Here is a 22,633-nt window from a genome sequence, read left to right on the forward strand (position 1 = left end):
CAAGGGATGCTCTGTATTCTTGGTGCTTGTGGGGGGGCAACAGTGGGAGGGGTTCTAGCGTTTTAATTTTCAAAATGTTCAAATTGTTTTAAACGTTTTAAATTTTTGTGTTTGCCCTCTTGAGGTCCCTTCCCTGATGACAGCATAAAAATATTTAAAATATAAATGTTTTAAATGTATAATAGAAAACGGTGTCTGTTCTGCGAGTGGCAGTGGGGCTCCGGAGCTTCTCCCATTGGCAGCAGGGAGGAAGGCACCACGCTTGGCACGGCAGATCCACAGGATCCAGCCCAAGATTGCCTTGAGCACAACCATTGAGGCAAGATGATGGAGAGCATCTTTATAAATCGATCTATAATGTCACATCTGACACAATGCTCCCTCTAAGCTGTGGAGTCCTGTGAGCAAAAATTCTACTTTGTGAGCTGCTGGCATTAGAGTTGTGAGCGAGCGATTTGGCTACTGCATAAACTAGTTTGCTCTGGAGCCATCCCTTCCTGAGCTAAGACAAAAATGTGTGAGCCGGAGGCTAAAAAACTGTGAGCCGGCTCACACTAACTCAGCTTAGAGGGAACACCGAATCCTGACGGTCTCTCTCTCTTACTTTGGCAGAGGCAGCTTTTACGACTGGCGAATGCGGGGCTAGAGCATGAGCGCCAACAAGAACGCCCGCTACAACCGTTTCCCCAGCGGCACAGCCAACAGCGCTCCTTCGGAAAGCGCCAACGGGGTAAGAAAGAAGGGGGGTGGTTTGGGGGAAAATGTGTGTTTGCTTTCTGTCTTGGTGCGAGGAGGTCCTGGGAGCGCTGCTCCTCAAAAGAGCCGCTGCATCCAGCCCTCGGGCAGTTTTGTCTGGGAACGGCACCCTCTTCTGTTTGGCGTAGTGGTTAAGTGTGCGGACTCTAATCCGGGAGAACCGGGTTTGAGTCCCCACTCCTCCACTTGCACCTGCTGGATGACCTTGGGCAAGCCCTAGTTCTGATAAGAGCTGTCCTTGAAAAAGAGCAGTTTCTGTCAGAGCTCTCTCAGCCCCACCCGCCTCACAGGGTGTCTGTTGTGGGGAGGTAAAGGAGTTTGTAGGCCGCTCTGAGACTCCTTTGGGTAGTGAAGGGCGGGGTATAAATCCAACCTCTTCTCTTCTTCTTCTTTTACCTCACAGGGTGTCTGTTGTGGGGAGGGGGAGGGAAAGGAGTTTGTAGGCCGCTCTGAGACTCCTTTGGGTAGTGAAGGGCAGGGTTTAAATCCAACCTCTTCTCTTCTTCTTCTTCTTTTACCTCACAGGGTGTCTGTTGTGGGGAGGGGGAGGGAAAGGAGTTTGTAGGCCGCTCTGAGACTCCTTCGGGTAGTGAAGGGCGGGGTATAAATCCAATCTCTTCTTCTTCTTGGGTCAGTCACAGAGCTGTTCTCTCAGGAGCCGTCTTCAAGAGAGCTCTCTCAGCCCCACCCATCTCTCAGGGTGTCTGTTGTGGGGAGGGGAAGGGAAAGGGGATTGTAAGCCGCTCTGAGATGCCGAGTGAAGGGCAGGGTATGAATCCCATCTCTTCTTCTATTTGTTATTCTCCACACTGTGTCCCTCACCAACTTGGCTATTTTTGTGTGTAAATACATACTCAATGTATTTGGTGTCGTGGTGAAGTGCGCGGACTCTAATCTGGGAGAACCGGGTTTGATTCCCCACTCCTCCACTCGCACCTGCTGGATGACCTTGGGCAAGCCATAGTTCTGATAAGAACTGTTCTTGGAAAAGAGCAGTTAGTGTCAGAGCTCTCTCAGCCCCGCCTGCCTCACAGGGTGTATGTTGTGGGGAGGGGAAGGGAAAGGAGATTGTAGGCCGCTCTGAGACTCCCTTGGGTAGTGAAGGGCGGGGTATAAATCCAATCTCTTCTCTTTTTCTTCTTCTTCTTCCCCCGGCTCCTGAGAACTCTCTCCCTCTGTCGAGGGTTGCCAATAGGTTAACAGGGTTCTCTGTGTGTTTCAGACGAGGATGGAGACCACGTTTGGCCCCGCGTACTCTGCAGCCACCACCATCGCTAAAGGTAAACATGGAGAGCTCTACGTCGTCCTCTCCTGCCCAGAGAGGCCATAACTCCCTTAAAGGAGTAGCTCCTCTAAGAAGAGCTCTGTAAGCTCTTGGAGGATTGGCTACATTAGGGGGTGTGGCCTAATATTGGATGACCTTGGGCAAGGCGTAGTTCTGATAAGAGCTGTTCTTGGAAAAGAGCAGTTTCTGTCAGAGCTCTCTCAGCCCCGCTTGCCTCACCGGGTACCTGTTGTGGGGAGGGGGAGGGAAAGGAGTTTGTCAGCCGCTCTGAGACTCCCTTGGGTAGTGAAGGGCGGGGTATAAATCCAATCTCTTCTCTTTTTCTTCTTCTTCTTCCCCCGGCTCCTGAGAACTCTCTCCCTCTGTCGAGGGTTGCCAATAGGTTAACAGGGTTCTCTGTGTGTTTCAGACGAGGATGGAGACCACGTTTGGCCCCGCGTACTCTGCAGCCACCACCATCGCTAAAGGTAAACATGGAGAGCTCTATGTCGTCCTCTCCTGCCCAGAGAGGCCATAACTCCCTTAAAGGAGTAGCTCCTCTAAGAAGAGCTCTGTAAGCTCTTGGAGGATTGGCTACATTAGGGGGTGTGGCCTAATATGCAAAGGAGTTCCTGCTACAAAAAGAGCCCTGTCATCTCCCTCTGTTCCTTGAACACCAGCTTTGCATCTGCTCCACAGACCTCAGAATTGCCTTGCTGGGTCCTCAGAGCAAAGGGTCCTAGTGGCCACGACTCCCGCCCGGCCGCTCATAAGCCTTTGGGTCCTCCAGAGCAGGGTCTGGTGGACAAGCACTATTTTATTTATTTATTTATTTATGGATTTATATGGAGTTGCGCAGGGCCTGTAAGACGGAGCTCTTCCGCCAGGCGTTTGAGTAGGAGCCGCCGCCGCCACTATCCTACCAACGAGATAGTATGTCATCGGCTGCCCTACGAAGGTGGGACAGTTATGCCCAGGCTGAAGTTTTTACAGCTTAGCGGGGAGACCGCGTGCTGGAAATGGCTGGCCACCAAGCTGGAAGATCGTCCCCACTTTGGCTGATGATGTAGCACTGTGTTTTAGGTTGCTTATTGTGGGTTAAATATTGTATTCTATTGTGTGTTTTATTGTATTTTAGATTCCGGCTTCGCCGCTTCTGAACCGCCCTGAGCCTTTGGGAGGGCGGTATAGAAATCTAACAAATAAATAAATAAATAATAAATATCCAGCCCTACCCCGAAGGCTCAGGGCGGCTTACAGGGGCACTATGTGCCAAGATTATAACAATAAAACACATAATATAAAACAATAAATTACAATAAAATACAGTAACAAGTTTACAATACAAGTTTACAAGTTTAACCAAGATGGGTAGATCTTAACCTCCATGGTAGCTTCTTGAAATCTTGTCACCCAAATCATGCCCGGACGTCTCGTCTTTCCAGTGGGATCCAGACAATCATGATGGTAATACGATAGTGCATAGGGGCGGTGGTGGAATAGTGGTGGCGGCGGCTCCTACTCAAAGGCCTGGCGGAAAAGCTCCGTCTTGCAAGCCCTGCGGAACTGAGAAAGGTCCCACAGGGCCCGGATCTCCTCCGGGAGCTCCTTCCACCAGGTAGGAGCCACCACCAAAAACGCCCTGGTCCTGGTCACCGCAAATTTAACATCTTTAGGGCCTGGAATTTCCAGGAGATGACGACTCTCTGACCGTAGGGCCCTTGGGGGAACATATGGAAACACTATTGTAGGCAGCAGTTGTTGGAGCTAGAGTATATCGTACTTGGAGGGTCCACGTTTAGTCATTGTGGTCAGTGCACAACGGAGGGGAGGCGTACTGGTCATGGTCCTGTGTTGCCACCCTTGTGGGCTGACGGTGTTGGGCTGATGGAGGGCATCAGCCAGAGGGATGAAAATAAATTTCCCAAAGGACAGTCCCGCTTCCTTTGCACCCCACGTGCTTGACCAGGCAGCCCCTGGAACCAAAGAGACAATTGCATGCAAGGATCGGCATTACATTGAGCTTGTGGTGGGTGGGGCCTGTGGTTCAGCGGCAGAGCAGCTGCTTTGCACGCAGAAGGTCCCCAGTTCAATCCTCAGCATATTCAATTAAAAGGATCGGGTGACGAGTGATGGGGAAATCCCCAACAAGAGACCCTGGAAAGCCGCTTCCTCCAAGAGTAGACAAGAGCAGGAGTCCAGGAGCACCTTTGTTGTTGTTCAGTCACACAGTCGAGTCCGACTCTTTGCGACCCCATGGACCAGATCACGCCAGGCCCTCCTGTCTTCCGCCGTCCTCTGAAGTTGGCTCAATTTCATGTTCGTTGCATCGATGACACTGTCTAACCATCTCATCCTTTGCCGTCCCCGTCTTCTTTGACCTTCAGTCTTTCCCAGCATCAGGGTCTTCTCCAGTGAGTGCGCCCTTCTCGTTTGGTGGCCAAAGTATTTGAGCTTCAGTTTCATTATCTGGCCTTCCAGGGAACAGTCAGGGTTGATTTCTTTTAGGATTGACTGATTTGATCTCCTTGCAGTCCAAGGGACTCTCAAGAGTCTTCTCCAGCACCATAGTTCAATTAAAGACTCACAACATTTGTGGCAGGGTAGGAACTTTCATGAGTCACCGCTCACCTTTTCTTCTTCAAGTATCCGAAGGCGTGAGCAGTGACTCAAAAAAGCTTGTCCCCCGCCGCAAATCTTGTGAGTCTTTCAGGTGCTACTGCACTTTTGCTCTTTTCTGCTGCTACAGACAGACTAACATGGTGACCTGTCTTTATTGATCTGCCTGTAAGAGGAGACAACAAGAGACCAGGCCTGGTAGAACGCAGCTTCGTGCATTCATATGTCATCCCACTAGCCCATTTGCTTTGCGTTCAGAAGTCCACAAGAAGACGGCAGCCCTTCTGAGTTTGGGGCGCAGATCTTTCCCATCCCTACCAATAAACGTCGGACAGCTAATTTAGCATAATAATAATAATAATAATAATAATAATAATAATAATAATAATAATAATAATGCTTTCGATTTATTGATTGCTCTTTCCCACATACCTGCGAGCTCAGAGCGATTTACAGTTACTCTTGAGACAGTTGGACAAACAATATTTGTGGGGATGGGGAAGACAAACATACAGCATTAATCACACACACACTGCAGCTAGCCGGGCTTCATCTCCGGGCTGGGTTAGTTGTGTTCCTACGGCATCTTGTCGGCTGGCTGTTGACGTCTGGCTTCTTGATGTTGTGCAGCCACACACTGCCACCGCCTGGCCGACTCGCTCCACTGCAGGGAAGCAGACAGTTCTTTCCTCTTTCCGGTCGCCGCGCCTCAGACGTTGCCTCGGCAGCTAACACCTTCCCGAAGGGAGGGGTGTGCCCACCCCCTTATGGGTGGTCCCCAATTTATCTACTCACCAAAGCTTTCGAATCGCTGGGTAGACGATGAGCTAGGACAAGGCTTGGTTGCTCACACCAGCACGGGGCTAGAACTAGAACTGCCAAAGCATGGCAGTTCAGATGTTAATGTTAAGCAGGGAAAAATCCCCTGCGCCACCGCTCCCTTGGCTCCCTTTAAGGGGTCCCACGTCTGTTGCCTGGTCAGCAACGGTGTTCTGAGTGTGCCTAGATGCGAACTGTGGTGCTTGTTTGTCTATCTGTTTTTGTGAGCTACCGCTTCCAGCATAACCAATATGTGGGTGGAAATGAAGAGACTTGGGGGGGGGGCTGGTTTCTGGCTAGGCATTGTGAACCCTGCTAGGTTGTGGAATGTCTCACGTGACTGTCCTCCCTCTCCTTCTAGCAGACGGGAGCGGCACCTTCAAGCAGCACCGCCGGACACCCTCCTCTTCCAGCACGCTCACCTACTCCCCTCGGGACGAGGACGATGGCATGGTATGTGTCTCGCGGGGGCGGGGGGGGGGCCCTGCAGAGGCAGAAGGCCCTGTGGAGCCTGGAGCAAAGCCAGCAGTCATGACCAGTGTTCCCTCTAAGCTTAGTGTGAGCCAGCTCACAGTTTTTTAGCCTCCGGCTCACACATTATCGTATCAGCTCAGGAAACAGGGCTCCAGAGCAAGCTAATTTACGCCGTAGACAAATCGCTTGCTCACAACTTCAGTGCCAGAAGCTCACAAAGTAGAATTTCTGCTCACAAGACTCCACGACTTAGAGGGGGCATTGGTCATGACGTGCCAGTCCCACAATGGCTTTCCGGTCCCATCTCCTCGCCTGCCGTTGCTTCCTCCTGTCTGCGCTCCTAGGGGGCGCCCTTCAGAGGACGGCTCGGCACGTCTGTGGGGACGATCATTGGGCCGACTTCCAGAAGCATCATTGACCATGCGGGTTCACTTGGGTGGGGCTTTTGCTGCGGAGGATTTCATTGAAGAGCGTGCCTTCAAGGAGCAGGGCTGGCCCCGGCCGTAGAGGTTTCCCGTCCGTGCTTCCGTGTCAGATGCAGAGAAATATAGGAAATATCACTGTGGAAGCGCAGAAACACAGCACATATTTTTGTTCTTAAACAAAGTGTGATTATTTCAATACGAATGTGATTATTTCTTAACAAAACTGTTCCAGCTATTAGATCTAGTTGATCTCATTCTTGAGAAAAAATAGATTCAATGGTGATTTCTTTTCTCAAATAAGGGGAGTGGCGAGGGGCAGCTCTGCAGCCCCTAGAATTGCCAATCTTTCTGTGTTCCGTCTGGAAAGCCAATTTATTTTTAACAGCAGCACTAACCAAAACCGACATTAGCAATGTTTCGAACCATTGGTTCAAACTGAGAAAGCCAGTTTGGTGTAGCGGTTAGGAGCACGGACTCTAATCTGGGAGAGCTGGGTTTGATTCCGCACTCCTCCTCCACATGCAGCCATCTTGGGTGACCTTGGATCAGTCCCAGTTCTCTCAGAGCTGTTCTCTCAGAGCTCTCTCAGCCCCACCTACCTCACAGGCAATGCTCCCTCTAAGCTGTGGAGTCCTGTGAGCAAAATTTCTACTTTGCGAGCTACCAGCATTAAAGTTGTGAGCAGGCAGGTGATTTGGCTACTGCATCAATTAGTTTGCTCTGGACTGGAGCCCTCCCTGAGATAAGACAAAAATGTGTGAGCCAGAGGGTAAAAAACAGTGAGCTAGCTCACACTAACTCAGCTTAGAGGGAATCCTGCTCACAGGGTGTCTGTTGTGGGGAGGGGAAGGGAAAGGAGATTGTAAGCCGCTCTGAGACTCCTTCAGGTAGTGAAGGGCGGGGTATGAATTCAATCTCTGTCTCCTCCTCCTCTCCTCCTCCTCTTCTTCTGTAAGAAATTGGATTGGTACCGTGTGTCTTTCTGTGAATGTAGTTGATGCTCCTAACCTTGGGGTCATACCCTGTAGCTCCTAACTGATTTAAACTTCTTGAAAACACTGAAGAAGAGATTTGTTTATTTGAAACGAGTGAAATTAAATCCGGAAACCTCGCCTTGGAATTCATACTATGGACTTCGTACTGGTAGCAGATGTATTGGAGTATGCAGAATCAGAACATTTCGATCGTTTGCTTGACGTCTACTTCCGAGTTTATACTTTTTGTAAACTCATGATTTGGATGACTACGTCTTCATTGCAATTATTTGGAGTAGGTTTTGTGTTAGATGAATAGCCTTGTTAAGAAATAATCACATTTATATTCAAATAATCACACTTTCGTTTAGAAAAATATTTTGGGGGGGTTGCACTTTCTTTCACAGTCATGTTTCCTATACTTTTCTGAATGTTTGCCAACTGGGGTTCCTCTAGTTGTTGATTCTGTGTCAGTTTGGTGTGGTGGTTAAGAGCGGCGGACTCTAATCTGGAGAACCGAGTGATTCCCCGCTTCGCCACATGCAGTCAGCTGGGTGACCTTGGGTCAGTCACAAGTTCTCTCAGAGCTGTTCTCTCAGAGCTCTCTCAGCCCCGCCTACCTCACAGGGTGTCTGTTGTGGGGAGAGGAGGGGAAGGAGATTGTAAGCTGCTCTGAGACTCCTTTGGGTAGTGAAGGGCAGGGTATAAATCCAATCTCTGGTTCATCCACTGGCTAGCTTCTCTTTAGCTAGTTAGCTTGGACTAGTGATTGTGAAATCGACAAGGTGCTGTATGAATGTTTGAACATAGTGTAAACCTGCACTTTGATATATTGTTTGGGTGAAACCTATGTTTGGTAATACTTGACACCAATATTTATATAACAGCTGTGGTGGCACAGAGGTTTAGGTGCTGAACTGCAGACCGGAAGGTCGGTAGTTCAGCAGTTCGAGACCCGAGTGCCGCATGACAGAGTGAGCTCCCATCTCTGGTCCCAGCTCCTGCAAAAGCAAGAAATTGCAAGTAGATAAATAGGTACCGCTTTGGAGGGAAGGTAACAGCATTCCACGCGCCTTGGTGTGTAGTCATGCCGGCCACACGACCATGGAAACGTCTTCGGACAGTGCTGGCTCTTCGGCTTGGAAACGATGAGCACCACCCCCTAGAGTTGGATTCAACTGGCTTTCGAGCAGGGAAAACCTTTACCTGGTATTTCTGGCCACTGTGTGACACAGAGTGTTGGACTGGATGGGCCTTTGGCCTGATCCAACATTGGCGTCTCTTATGTTTACCTTTACCTTATAGAAAAAATTTTAAAAATAAAAAGCACGAAATAGATCTACCTTAAGCATGCATCTATTATGCACAGTGTCATATACTTTTCCATATCTTCCTAACATTGTGACCCTCAGTTTTTGTATTAGCTTCTCTCTTGGCCCTGGCCAACATCTCAGGGATGTTAGGAAGATGTGCGAGGAAAAGCCTGCAGCCAAATAAGCAACCCCCCAGTTTAGATCTCCCTGCTTTCTGGAGTTTGGTCATCGCCTTGGTCTAGACGCTTATTTGGTCTAGACGCAGTGAAGAGAGGGTGATGGGAAATATGTTAGCTGAGGCTAAAGGGGCAGACTGGACCCTGAATTCCAGGCCCCGCTCAGCATCACTGGCAGTGTTCCCTCTATGCTGAGTTAGTGTTAGCCAAATTGCTCTATTATTTAATAAAAGATTGGGGAATTATGATATTAATATGCAATTGGCATAACTGTAAGATCAGACCTGTGTATACCAGAGTTGGAATTCCCAAGAACCCAGGAATAGACAAAGAGACTGGGTGGCTAAAATAAGGATTCCTTTACTAAATATTCTCAAGCGCACAAACAATAATTAAGCATTCACGCACACAATACAGACCTAAGGAAGCAGAGGTGATTGATGGCTAATGGAGGGGATATGGGGTGATACTACCTGGTCCAGATGTGCAGAGGTCCATGAAGAAGGGTTGTGACTCAAAACCCAGAGGTGGCATCATGGCAGAAAACACACGGTCTGAGGCCATGTTTACGCTGAGATATACCCACTGGAAGACAATGCAGACCAATGGGGCTGGTCTCAGGTGAGAACAATAGATTTCCTGGACCAATGATGAGTCCCAGGGGGGGTGTGGCATCAGGATGGGCAAGGCCTAGATGTGACCAGTGGGCTTCCAGAGAGGCGGGGTCTGGATTAGATGTGACCAGTGGGCTTCCAGAGAGGCAGGGTCTGGATTAGATGTGACCAATGGGCTTCCAGAGAGGCGGGGTCTGGATTAGATGTGACCAATGGGCTTCCAGAGAGGCAGGGTCTGGATGTAACAATAGAAGCCAGGTGCTGGGTGACTGTACTGGGGGTGTCCATCGTGGTCTGGCGTTTCCCCTAGTGCCAGACAAAAGGAGTGATGTTTCTTAATGTGTGGCAGGGTGAACCTGAATGGCTGACCACTCACTAGACATGAAGAGTTAATGTTTACCTTGATAGGTCTGGCATAGGTGTAAGAATGCAGAGATCTTAGACAAATATATGGAGACAGGGATGAGAGGATTATTCCAAAGATACTTCCTGACTTGGGTGAAACAGGAGAGGGGGGTGGAAATAGGCAACACACTTCATTCATGGCAGTAGCACAGACCAGAGGCTTTTTGTCTCTGCCTGCCTGAACATTTGACGGTCAAAAGACTAGCCATTTGGTCAGCAGAAGATGCCTAAGGCAAGGGCAAGGACTTGCCCTTGCTTAGTCCTTTTTAGACTAAGCTGACAGAAGAGGGGGGGGGATTGCATGCATGGGGAATGCTTGGCCGTGCAGCCAGCCTGCAGAATTCTTCGGCCGGAGTTTTCTCAGCCAAGATGTGGTTCTCCTAGCCTCCCAGCAAAAAGCCACTGTTTAAACCAAGCCTGGCTTCATAGGGCACCGCTTGTGGCGGTTCAGAGGTTGTTTTGGGGTGTCTCTCTCTCGGGACAGACCACCCCAGGTTCACTGCTGGGAATGCCGGCAACATTCGTGCGAGCTAGCTGACAGTTTTTTAGCCTCCGGCTCACACATTTTTGTCTTAGCTCAGGAAGGATGGCTCCAGAGCAAACTCAATTCAGTGTGGTAGCCAAATTGCTTACTCACAACTTGAACGCCAGTAGCTCATAAAATAGAATTTTTACTCACAAGACTCCACAGCTTAGAGGGAACATTGGTCACTGGGCATCTTCGGGGCACTCTTCCCCTCAGCTTCGTCTCCCCCAAAAGGCTGGTTGTCAGGAGGGGTACGAGGAGAGCTGAGCTCTCTGGAGGAATCATAGAATCAAGAATACGGAGTCCCGGAACCTCTTTGACAAAAATTCCTTTTCAAATGTTTAAAAGTTCATGATTTTTCAGTATACAGGCTGGAAACTTCATTTCCCTCTTGAGAGTACCGGCACGCTATTCTTTTTTTTTTTTTTTAAAGCCCTGCGAGGGAGGAATACCGAAAGAGCACAGGCCAGAATGTTCTTCACCTGCAAAGCTGGCCAATGGCTGTAAACCGGCCCTCTGTTGACAAGATCGGGATGATAGTAGTGGCCTCCCTCGCAAGGCTGTTGTGAAGATTGCCGAGTTAATTCATGTACTGTTTAGAATAGATTTTCTGGGTCTGTTCCTTGAGCTCTTGCCATTGCAGTCTGGGTTTTTCTCCCCCCGCCCCCGGCAAGTGAATCCGGACGCTCGTCGGCTCAGCAGGTCCTCTCTGACGCTGTAATGCTGCGTTAGAGACACAGAGGGGTGTGTGATTCCAGTGGCAGCATCCCTCGTCGAGCCAATCCCGGCCGGCTCTGAGTCCACGCGAGCCCTGCGATTGGCAGGCAGGGTGCCTGGCTGGCTCTCCCACCCCCGAACAGGAAGCCAGAAAGCAGAACCCAGAGCAAATTGAATTGGAGGAAGTCTCTGGCCATCTACGCAAAAGAGACTTGGCAGGACTCGCCGAGAGCGCTCTTAGAAACGGCAGAGCCGTGGAACCTCTCGCTAGGAGCACGCTAAGGTTTCCATAACGGATCGGGCCTGGCTGCTGCCGCCGGGCAGAAGCCTGGCGGAGACCCTGCCCGGCCCCATGCGTGGAAGGTGAGACCTCGGGCAGCCAGGCAGAAGCAGGTGGCTTGTGGGGCAGGAGGGGTCTCCCCGCTGCACGGCACCCTTTCGAGGATAGCCTCGTCTGGGTCTGTGGCTTGAAACCTTGTCCAGACTGCGGGAATTACGCGGGTGCCTAGAGGGAGGGGTTCTTTCTGGGGCCTCAGCCATCATTCCTCCGAGGCTTGTCCAGGTTACGGTTTCGGAGGCCGAACAGCAGATCTGCCGCTTTCCTTTCCCCTCCCTCTCCTCTGCCAGGGCCCAAATCTCCCTCTAAGCTGTGGAGTCTTGTGAGCAAAAGTTGTACTTTTGTGAGCTACTGCCATTAAAGTTGCGAGCGAGCGATTGGGCCGCTGCATCAATGAGTTTGCCCTGGAGCCCTCCTTCCTGAGCTAAGAGAAAAATCTGTGAGCCGGAGGCTAAAAAACTGTGAGTTGGCTCACACTAGCTCAGCTTAGAGGGGACACTGGCCCCAATTCACCTGGCCGTTTCTGAGTTTTGGGTAGCCACAGTTTATTTGGGGGGAGGGGCCAGACAAACCAAAAAATGTGCTCCCGTTGAATCTGAGCCGGAGTCCCGCCGTCTCCCCTTGCTGCCGTGAATGCAGGAGGAACCTGCGAAAAACGACAAGCTGTGTGCTGGACTCTGTGTGTTTTGTGGAAGTGCGGAGATACTGCAGGATGTGGTCCCGGCCGCAGAATCTGGCTTTCAAAGAAGCTCCGCAGTCTTCCTTCTTTTCTCTCCATGAAGCAACACACTGGCAGCCCAATAGCACAGAGAGCTTGCCAAAGCAAGTGTTGGGGGGAAGCTTCCTGGCGGCTTCCCCGTCAGTGACGAAGCAGCCGCGCCGTAACTGTTACAGAGCCGTGCCGAGCCAGGGAGGTCATTCCGGTTGGTCGCGATCCGGCACACTCAAAGAGGTGGCAGGGGTTCGCTTGTCTCCACGCTTCCCTCACCGTTTCACTGCTCACGTACAGTCCACTGGGCCTTTTGCTAAGCCAAAGACCGATTGGGAGTGGGTTTTCTTTAATTATTCCTTTTTATATATTCATCAGGGAAAAGGTAAGGAAGGGGTGGGATAAGCGGTGGGTATGACATTCAGGAGCCGGTAGAGTACAGAGCATCAGGGGTCGTTTCGTAGAAAAAGAGGTGCAGGAGCTCATTAGCATAACTCATTTGCATATGCCACACCCCCTGGCATCACCGGAAGTGTGTCAGAAGGCAACACCCACCGCTCAGGCTCCACTGGACTGTTTTGAATTGCTAGCTATTGGGGGGGGGGGAACATGCAGATCTGTCCTCGCAGAGGAGGGAGAGCTTGCATCTGAATAAAATTTGGTCTTAAAGGTGCCACTGGACATTTTTGGGGCGGGGGGGCGGGGGGAGGGCTCTGCAACTTACCTGGCTGCTTCTTGATCTGACTGTGGGCTGCTGGGAGCAGGGGGTGGGGCTTGTTGCATGTGCCCGCCCCCTGGGCTCTTTGTGCGCTCCTGCAGGAAATGACCCCTGCAGAGCATCATCTTGCAAGTTAAATTACATAATTAAAATCTTTTTTCTGTTTAAGAAATGTTTTCTGGTATTCATCCTGGTTCATGAGCTCAAAGTCTGTCTCTCTTAATCTCTTGTTTGAATCCACCTGTAAAAAGGATTCCATACCGCTTCTAGCTCTTGATCGCCATGTGCCTTTAGCCTTTCCGATAAAATATCCATTTCTGCAGCTTCTAAAATCTTTTCGATCAGTTCCTCATGTGTTGGCACCTGGTTCACTTTCCAGTATTTCACATATAAAATTCTCGCTTGCTGTCACAACATGTACAATTATATGCTTTTGTTTCTTATCTAAATATACCGGTAGACTATTTAGCAAAAACAATTCAGGTTTATATGGAACATTCAGTTTCGAAATTTTCTGCAAACACTCATGTATTTCCTCCCCCCAATAATCTTTTGCTATTACACAAATCCACCACATATGATAAAAACTACCCTCTTTATCATGACATTTCCAACATTTGCTGTTGCAGAATTTCTGGGTTGTATGGCCGTGGTCTTGGCTTTGTAGCACCTGACGGTTCACCAGTAGCTGCATTCCTTTAATCATCTGTGATAAATTATCTGGCATAGAGTGCTGAATTTCAGTAGAGACGTCCCAGGCACAGCCCTGCAGGCAGACCTTTCTAAACAGCCTGGGTGCGGAAGGGAAACTCTGGGTGGTGATTTGTAAGCAATATTTTGTGCTTCGTTCCTCTCCCCAGCCGCCCATCAACACTCCGCGCCGGTCCGACTCGGCCATCTCCGTCCGCTCACTGCACTCCGAGTCCAATATGTCCCTGCGCTCGACTTTCTCTCTCCACGAGGAAGAGGAGGAGCCAGTAGGTATTTGGGGGCCCGGGGGAGTGGCACATAAAGCAAGGTGGATGCAAGGGCCGGTATGAGGCGGGGGAGGATCTAGACCAGTGGTTCTCAACCTTCCAGTTTGGTGCCAGTTTGGTGTAGTGGTTAAGTGCGCAGATTCTAATCTGGGAGAACTGGATTTGATTCCCCACTCTTCCACTTGCACCTGGCTGGATGACCTTGGGCAAGCCGTAGTTCTGATAAGAGCTGTTCTTGAAAAAAGAGCAGTTTCTGTCAAGAGCTCTCTCAGCCCCACCTACCTCACAGGGTGTCTGTTGTGGGGAGGGGAAGGGAAAGGAGTTTGTAAGCCGCTCTGAGACACCTTTGGGTAGTGAAGGGCGGGGTATAAGTCCAATCTCCTCTCCTCCTCCTCCTCTTCCTAATGCCGCGACCCTTTAATACAGTTCCTCATGTTGTGGTGACCCCCAACCATAAAATTATTTTCATTGCTATCATAAGACCATCAAAAATTTGTGTTTTCCGATGGTCTTAGGCGACCCCTGTGAAAGGGTCGTTCGACCCCCAAAGGGGTCGCGACCCACAGGTTGAGAACCACTGGTCTAGAAGGAGAGGTCCGTGGGGAGAAGGTCCTCGGCCATCTGGTTTTGCTGCTGGGGCGGGGGGAGGGCCCTTCCTCAAGGCTTCCTTCATTCTACTCCCAAGCAGGACGGTGTCTCTCTGAGCTCGGTGGAGTTGGTACTGCCAGCTTCCTCATTTGTCAGTTTGGTGTCGTGGTTAACTGCGCAGACTCTAATCTGGGAGAACCAGGTTTGATTCCCCACGCCTCCACTTGCACCTGCTGGATGACCTTGGGCAAGCCGTAGTTCTGGCACAGCTGTCCTTGAAAAAGAGCAGTCTCTGTCAGAGCTCTCTCAGCCCCACCTACGTCACAGGCAGTGTTCCCGCTAAGCTGAGTCAGTGTGAGCTAGCTCGCAGTTTTCCCGCACATTTTTGTCTTAGCTCAGGACGGCATGACTCCAGAACAAACTAATTTAAGCAGTAGCCAAATTGCTCACTCACAACTTTAATGCCCAGTAGCTCACAAAGTAGAATTCTTGCTCACGAGACTCCACAGCTTAGAGGGAGCATTGCTCAAAGGGTGTCTGTTGTGGGGAGGGGAAGGGAGAGGAGTTTGTCAGCCGCTCTGCGACTCCTCTGGGTAGTGAAGGGCGGGGTATAAATCCAAATCTCTTCTTCCTCTTGTCCCAAATTCCTCGTTGGCCTCTTCCTTCCTTTGCCTGTGGCCCCTGGGATGGTGGTCAACGGGGACAGCGTCTGCATGGTGCGAGAGAGGCAGAAAATCAATGGCAAAACCGAGCCCCGGGCGTTCGAGCGAGTAGTTGCAAGCCAGTCTCGTGTCCGGAGTCTCAAACGGAAGCCTCTCCGGGTGTGCTCCAGGGGGCTGCAGCCACGAAATCCAGACCTCAAGCTTGTGTAGCGCCCAGAGCGACGGTCTGCAGTAGCGTCCGTGCGCATAGCCACACTGCACCAGAGATGCCGTTGCACTGAGCCGTCGCCCTCTTTCGGTCATTCTTCCAGATCTTCTTCCTCTTCTTGTCCCAAATTCTTTGGCCTCTTCCTTCCTTTGCCTGTGGCCCCTGGGATGGTGGTCAACGGGGACAGCGTCTGCATGGTGCAAGAGAGGCGGAGAATCAATGGCAAAACTGAGCCCCGGGCGTTCGAGCGAGTGGCCGCAAGCCAGTCTGGTGCCCGGAGTCTCAACCGGAAGCCTCTCCGGGTGTGCTCCAGGGGGCTGCAGCCACGAAATCCAGACCTCAAGCTTGTGTGGCGCCCAGGGCGACGGTCTGCAGTAGCGTCCGTATGCATAGCCACACTGCACCAGAGACGCCGTTGCACTGAGCCGTCGCCCTCTTTCAGTCATTCTTCCAGAGAGGAAGGCAGGCGTCAAGCAGTAGAATGTGCCGTTGCTCTTTGCAGAGGGAGAGCCCTGGTTTTTGGGGGGTCTGGCCGTCAGTGTTCCCTCTAAGCTGAGTCAGTGTGAGCCAGCTCACAGTTTTTTAGCCTCCGGCTCACATATTGTTGTCTTAGCTCAGAGAGAATGGCTCCAGAGCAAACTAATTTATGCAGCAGCCAAATCGCTCGCTCACAGCTTTAATGCCAGGAGCTCACAAAGGAGAATTTTTGCTCACAAGACTCCACAGCTTAGAGGGAGCATTGCAGTGGCCGTTACTGCTAGAATCAGCGCCCACCCCCATTGATAGTGCTGCTCAGGGCTTTCTTTGTAGAAAAAGCCCAGCAGGAACTCATTAGCATAATAAGCCACACCCAAGAGCAAAAACTCATTAGCATAATAGGCCACACCCCTGACACCACAGCTTATTAGCATATTAGGCCGCACCCCCATGTTACCAGAAGTGTGGTCATCCAGCCACACCCACCTTTTGCTTCTTATTCTGTTTACCTTGTTTGTTGTCAAAACCCAGAGCTTTTTTTGTAGCAGGAACTTCTTTGCATGTTAGGCCACACACCCCTAATGTAGCCCATCCTAATCATTGGCTTGGGTGTGGCCTATTATGCTAACAAGTTCCTGCTGCTCATGGCCAACTCAGGAGCCAGCCGGAACTCCGTTCCTGTGCGTTCCTGCCCAAAAATTGGCCTGGTGCTGCTGCTGAACTGGAGCTGGGGGGAGGCCAAGCTTGCCTTTTGACCAGAATGCTCTCCTCCCCTTCCTCTCCCACCCCCATTCAGGAGCCGCTGGTGTTTGCTGAGCAGCCCTCGGTGAAGCTGTGTTGCCAGCTGTGTTGCAGCGTCTTCAAGGACCCCGTGATCACCACCTGTGGGGTAAGGATCCTGGACATGGCCGGGGCTTTGGCGGTGGGGAGGGAGGACATTGTGGTAGCGGGGGGGGGCAGCTAGGGACTGCGTCCAGCTCCTGGGTGGTTTTGGTCGTGGTTTATCTGTGACATTTTGGTTGGAAACACGCCAATTGGAGGGCAAAATCCCTTCTTCTGTGCAAGAGTGTAGATGTCCGAGCGCAGCCGCCTGAGCGCGAGCTCACTGGTGAAGTGCTGGTGGCCGCAGAGGCAGGCCTGTAGCTACGGTGGGGCTTTTGGGGGGGCTCTGTTTGGTGTCGTGGTTAAGTGCGCGGACTCTAATCTGGGAGAACCGGGTTTGATTCCCCACTCCTCCACTTGCAGCTGCTGGATGACCTTGGGCAAGCCATAGTTCTGGCACAGCTGTTCTTGAAAAAAGAGCAGTTTTTGTCAGAGCTCTCTCAGGCCCACCTACCTCCAGGCTTCCCAAGTACTTACCGTGATTCGGTGGGGGACACAGATGTCCTCGCAGGATCATTCCATCGAGGTACCATCCATCGATCATTCAATTGATGGTACCATTGAGTTTTCAGTCCCATTGCCAGAGCGTCGCCCGGCGTCACTTTCTGGCGACGGCATGCTGCGTTACAGGGAGGAATGGTCCGGCCGGGGAGCACGTTTCCCCCGCCAGATCACGGTAAGTACTTGGGAACCCTACCTACCTCACAGGGTGTCTGTTGTAGGGAGGGGAAGGAGTTTGTAAGCTGCTCTGAGACTCCATCAGGTAGTGAAGGGCAGGGTATAAATCCAATCTCCTCTCCTCAATCTCCTCCTCCTCTGCCCCCATTCTTAAAGACACAGCCCCACAAGAATGTCTCCTGTAAATGCTTTTTTCAGTCATTTTAAAAACATTTTTCAAAAGGCCTGTGCTCCTTTAAGCAGAGTGGGGTGCTGTAGTTGACTAATTCCCGCACTGAGCAAGGGGGTTGGAGTAGGTGGCCTCTAGGATCCCTTCTAACTCTGTGTCAAGAAACTGGCCTCCTTTCAGAGAGTTTTTCTGCCTAAGTGTTCGCTTCTTGACCATAGAAGTCCTCACCCCCCACCTGCCGGCTTCTTCTCAGAATTGTTGCTCAGGCTGGCAGAAGTGATTAACTTGCAGCAGCTGAGAACTGTCCTCTAAAGTGGCTGACAGCCTGCAATTTAGAGATCTATCCTGGTAACAGCTTTCTATTGGCTAAATGGCTTTTCTTTCTGCACTGGGAACTTCAGCCCCACCAGGGGAAAAAATTGCCCCACAAGCCACAAAATCCTAGCTACGGGCCTGCACGGAGGACTCCAGGTTCAAGCCCCCAGGAGCACCAGTTAAACTGGGTCTTGTGTAGCAGGTGCTGGAGAGACCCGGGCCTGAGACCCAGGCTTGGTTTTGCCAGGGAGAGTGGAAGAAGGTGGACGAGGTGGGAGCTGGGGTCGGCCTCGCCCCGTTTGAGGGTCAGGACGTCCCCAGCAGGATCCCCACCGGTAGAAGGGAAGGACTGTGTCTTTCCTTTATTGTTGTTCAGTCGCACAGTCGAGTCCGACTCTTCGCAACCAGATCACGCCAGGCCTTCCGGTCTTCTGCTGTCCTCTGAAGTTTGCTCAGCTTCATGTTCGTTGCATCTATGACACTGTCTAACCATCTCATCCTTTGCCGTCCCCGTCTTCTTTGACCTTCAGTCTTTCCCAGCATCAGGGTCTTCTCCAGTGAGTGCTCCCTTCTCATTGGGTGGCCAAAGTATTTGAGCTTCAGTTTCATTATCTGGCCTTCCAGGGAACAGTCAGGGTTGATTTCTTTTAGGATTGACTGATTTGATCTCCTTGCAGTCCAAGGGACTCTCAAGTCTTCTCCAGCACCATAGTTCAAAAGCATCTATTCTCCGGCGCTCGGCCTTCCTTATAGTCCAACTCTCGCAGCCCTACATGACTACTGGGAATACCATTGCTTTGACCATGCGGACTTTTGTTGGCAGGGCGATGTCTCTACTTTTTATCATGCTGTCGAGGTGCGCCATCGCTTTCCTCCCAAGGAGCAGGGGTCTTTTAATTTCATGGCTGCTGTCACCGTCTGCGGTGATCTGGGATCCCAGGAATGTGAAGTCTGTCACTACCTCCACGACTTCCCCTTCTATTTGCTAAGGGGTGATGTGCCAGAAGCATTTTCCGCTGCCCGTAAAAACTTCCACAGCTATTTCCACCATCCCCCACAGTGTTTTCGGTTTATTTCCCTGGGGGGGTGGGAATAGCTGTTGGAAGCAGGCTGGCTGGATTCGCCGGCCCTCCTGCCGTCTCTGTAAAGAGAGCACAGATTCCGCAGCCGTGCAGGCCAGGAAAGGGAAGTGAACGCTCATAACCTGAGGCAGTTGTAAGCCTCTGCCAAGCAGCTTGGGAGAAGGGAGCCTGCAGCCTGGTGGAACACCACAATTGGGCCTTTTCCCCTCTCCCATCGCTTCTCTGTAGCCTGACCGGGGGGGGGGGGGTCCCTTTCCTGTTCTCTTTCGGGAGCAACAAGACGTGTTCTCAAAGTGTCTCAGCAAAGCCAGTCCCAGTTTGTCCTTCCCACCAGCCTTATCCCGCCTGCCCTGTGCTGTGACAGAGCAAACCAGAGTCAGGCTGGGAACAAAAGACTCGCAGGTGGCAAAGAGAAGAGCAGCCCAGTTGGGTGTTGAGGGCCACAGTGTTCCCTCTAAGCTGAGCCAGTGTGAGCCAGCTCACAGTTTTTTAGCCTCCGGCTCACACATTTTTGTCTCGGCTCAGGAAGGAGGGCTCCAGAGCAGACTAATTGATGCAGCGGCCAAATCGCTCGCTCACAACTTTAATTGCTGTGAGTGCAAATACAGGACTGATGCTGTGTGGGTACCGGTGTTCCCTCTAAGCTGAGTCAGTGTGAGCTAGCTCAGTTTTTTTAGCCTCCGGCTCACACATTTCTGTCTCAGCTCAGGAAGGACGGGTCCAGAGCAAACTAATTGATGCAGTGGCCAAATCGCTCGCTCACAACTTTAATTGCTGTGAGTGCAAATACAGGACTGATGCTGTGTGGGTACCGGTGTTCCCTCTAAGCTGAGTCAGTGTGAGCTAGCTCAGTTTTTTTAGCCTCCGGCTCACACATTTCTGTCTCAGCTCAGGAAGGACGGGTCCAGAGCAAACTAATTGATGCAGTGGCCAAATCGCTCGCTCACAACTTTAATTGCTGTGAGTGCAAATACAGGACTGATGCTGTGTGGGTACCGGTGTTCCTGAGGCGGGCGGGGGGGGGGGGGGGGGAGAGAACATTATTTATTTCCGTTTTATTTTATTAGATTTGTATCTCACCCTCCCTGCATAGCAGGCTCAGGGCGAGTTCCATCAACTATCATATACAGGCAATCAAAATACATCAGATTATATGCAATAATATCCCTATGTTTCTAATCAAAGCCGCAACGGCTGAGGTCTGTTTCAGATTGGGGTTCCCAGCAATGTTCCCTCTAAGCTGTGGAGTCTCGTGAGCAAAAATTCTACTTTGTGAGCTCCTGGCATTAAAGTTGTGAGCAAGCAATTTGGCTCCTGCATCAATTAGTTGGCTCTGGAGCCGTCGTCCCTGAGCTAAGACAAAAATATGTGAGCTGGAGGCTAAAAAAACTGGGAGCTAGCTCACACTAACTCAGCTTAGCGGGAACACTGGTTCCCAGTTGTTAATACAGATCTGGCCCGCTGAAGGGGAGGCCCAGTAGAAGGGAGACGCCCACCGCCTCAACGGAAAGCCTGGCGGAAGAGCTCCGTCTTGCAGGCCCTTTTCTGGATCCCCCCCCCCTGATAAATTAACGCATCTTCCTAATTCTGCGGCATCTCTCTCAATTGTACCGGACTCGCTCTGTGTCTTCCGCCTTGAATCCCCGTGAGAAAGGCGGACGACAAACAAAAATCAAATTAAAATAAATACAATTTCTTTGTTGCGCTTTCCTTCAGCGTGTCGTGTCTTGCATATTTGGCTCTATGAAGCACACCTGTCCGGTTGCGTACTTAGATCTGCATTATATCTGGTGGCAGTGGTCCTGCTCATCTGTGGGGGGTCGACAGCCAGCAGTGGAGTTGAGGGACAAAGTGTCTCGGGAAGGATGGGGGCCCAGATAGCTAAGCAAAACCTTCATATGAGGAGCAGTATACCTGTGAAGACCAGGTGTGCAAAGAGGGAGCAGTCAGAGAAGGCCCCATGGCAGCCCCGTCGCTAGGAATTTTGGGGGGCGGGGGCCTTGGGGGGGCATAGCTAATTAAATCAAAGTTAATTACATTGATTCAATTTGGGGCCAGCCCGGAAGGGAGGGGACTTGGAAGAAACACTAGGGGGCCGGGCCCCCCATGAGCTGCATGTTAGTTCTGGGCCTGCCCCACAGGAAGGGCTCTCTGGCGCAGAATCCGTTCTCACCATCTCTGTGTTCTCTTTACAGCACACGTTCTGTAGGAGATGTGCCTTAACCTCTGGTAGGTACCTGAACGAGGCCCAAGCGAGCGTTCCGGGGCGTCGCCGGGTCTTCTGCTCTCAGTCCCCCACCCACCCCACAAAATGCGGTCCACTGTGCTAGGGTCATGTGCTGCCCTGCGCCCTTCCGGGATCCTTACCCACCCGCATTTACAGTCTGGTGTAGTGGTTAAGTGCGCGGACTCTAATCTGGGAGAACCGGGTTTGATTCCCCACTCCTCCACTTGCACCTGGCTGGATGACCTTGGGCAAGCCGTAGTTCTGATAAGAGCTGTTCTTGAAAAAGAACCATTTCTGCCAAGAGCTCTCTCAGCCCCACCTACCTCACAGGGTGTCTGTTGTGGGGATGGGAAGGGAAAGGAGTTTGTAACCCGCTCTGAGACTCTTTGGGTAATGAAGGGCGGGGTATACATCCAATCTCCTCTTCTTCTTTTACCTCACAGGGTGTCTGTTGTGGGGAGGGGAAGGGAAAGGAGTTTGTGAGACGCTCTGAGACTCCTTTGGGTAGTGAAGGGTGGGGTATACATCCAATCTCTTCTTCTTCTTCTCCTCTCCTCAGAGAAGTGCCCAGTGGACAATGCCAAACTGACCGTGGTGGTCAACAACATCGCCGTGGCCGAACAGATCGGGGAGCTCTTCATCCACTGCAAGTACGGCTGCCGGCCCGTGGCGAGCGGCAAGCCTTCCGCCTTCGAAGTGGACTCCCGCGGGTGCCCCTTCACCATTAAGCTGAGTGCCAGGAAGTAAGTCCTTGTCGCCGGCCGCTTCCCGCGCTGTCGGTGTTTCCCTCGGGCCTCAGAATTCCCCCCCCCCCTTTGGCTCCTCTCAGCAGGGAGAAATCTCTTGGCAGGCCTTCCCTGCTTCGGAAAAAAACGGAAATTTTCGGAAAAATTGAAAAAAATGCTACATTAGCATTCTTTTGTCTTTTCTAGATTGAAAGTCATTCTGTTACTTTGGGAACATAAAATATGACTATGGACGTTTTTACTTGGCATGAAATTATCACAACTAGCGTATTAAAAATATAGTGTATCCAAGCAATTATTACAAACAGAATCCCCACCCACATGCAAAAACAAAACTGGAACCTTTTTATTTTCTTCTGACAATGGCACCTCCTAAAGGAAGAAATGCATCTTGTTCTTGCATTGGAAAGTTTAGTTTGTAACCTAGGACTTGCTTGTCCTCAGTGCACAGAAATTAGTTTAATCTGATATGAAATGATTTGGAAAATATTTGAACACCTTGTCTGAAAATATTTTATTCATCATGTTAAAATAAAACGTTCCATAATCAATTTTTTTTTCTTTTCTTTTCTTTTTTCAATTTTTCCAATTTTTCGGAAAAAAACAAAAAGGCTTCAGGAAAAAAATGGGGGAAAAACGTTAATCCAGAGGAAAGCAGTGCTGTTGGCAGATTGTATCTGCAGGATCCCACCGTGTGTGCGAAAGCGTTTCGTGTTATGTCAGCCCATTTCCTGAGAGCCAGAGGGCAGTGGTGGTTAAGAGCAGCAAACTCTAAT

At 50.9% G+C, this 22,633-nt stretch overlaps 1 protein-coding gene across 1 annotated transcript in view; it reads left to right on the forward strand.

Moving 5' to 3' along the window:
• The window catches only part of LOC107108445 (E3 ubiquitin-protein ligase TRAF7-like), a gene marked incomplete at its 3' end in the record, with an annotated part of 37,032 nt that extends 15,178 nt beyond the window's left edge, over nt 1-21,854 (forward strand). Inside the window, exons 2-8 of the mRNA XM_015408882.1 lie at nt 613-730; nt 1,979-2,036; nt 5,820-5,911; nt 13,707-13,823; nt 16,555-16,647; nt 21,080-21,113; nt 21,671-21,854. Of these exons, the coding sequence (XP_015264368.1) occupies nt 650-730; nt 1,979-2,036; nt 5,820-5,911; nt 13,707-13,823; nt 16,555-16,647; nt 21,080-21,113; nt 21,671-21,854 (659 nt within the window). The remainder of the gene's footprint in view (nt 1-612; nt 731-1,978; nt 2,037-5,819; nt 5,912-13,706; nt 13,824-16,554; nt 16,648-21,079; nt 21,114-21,670) is intronic.
• Between the last annotated feature and the right edge of the window lie 779 nt (nt 21,855-22,633).

This window comes from Gekko japonicus, unplaced genomic scaffold (assembly GCF_001447785.1).
Source record: "Gekko japonicus isolate JY-2015 unplaced genomic scaffold, Gekko_japonicus_V1.1 scaffold4944, whole genome shotgun sequence".
NCBI classification, from domain to species: Eukaryota; Metazoa; Chordata; class Lepidosauria; order Squamata; family Gekkonidae; genus Gekko; species Gekko japonicus.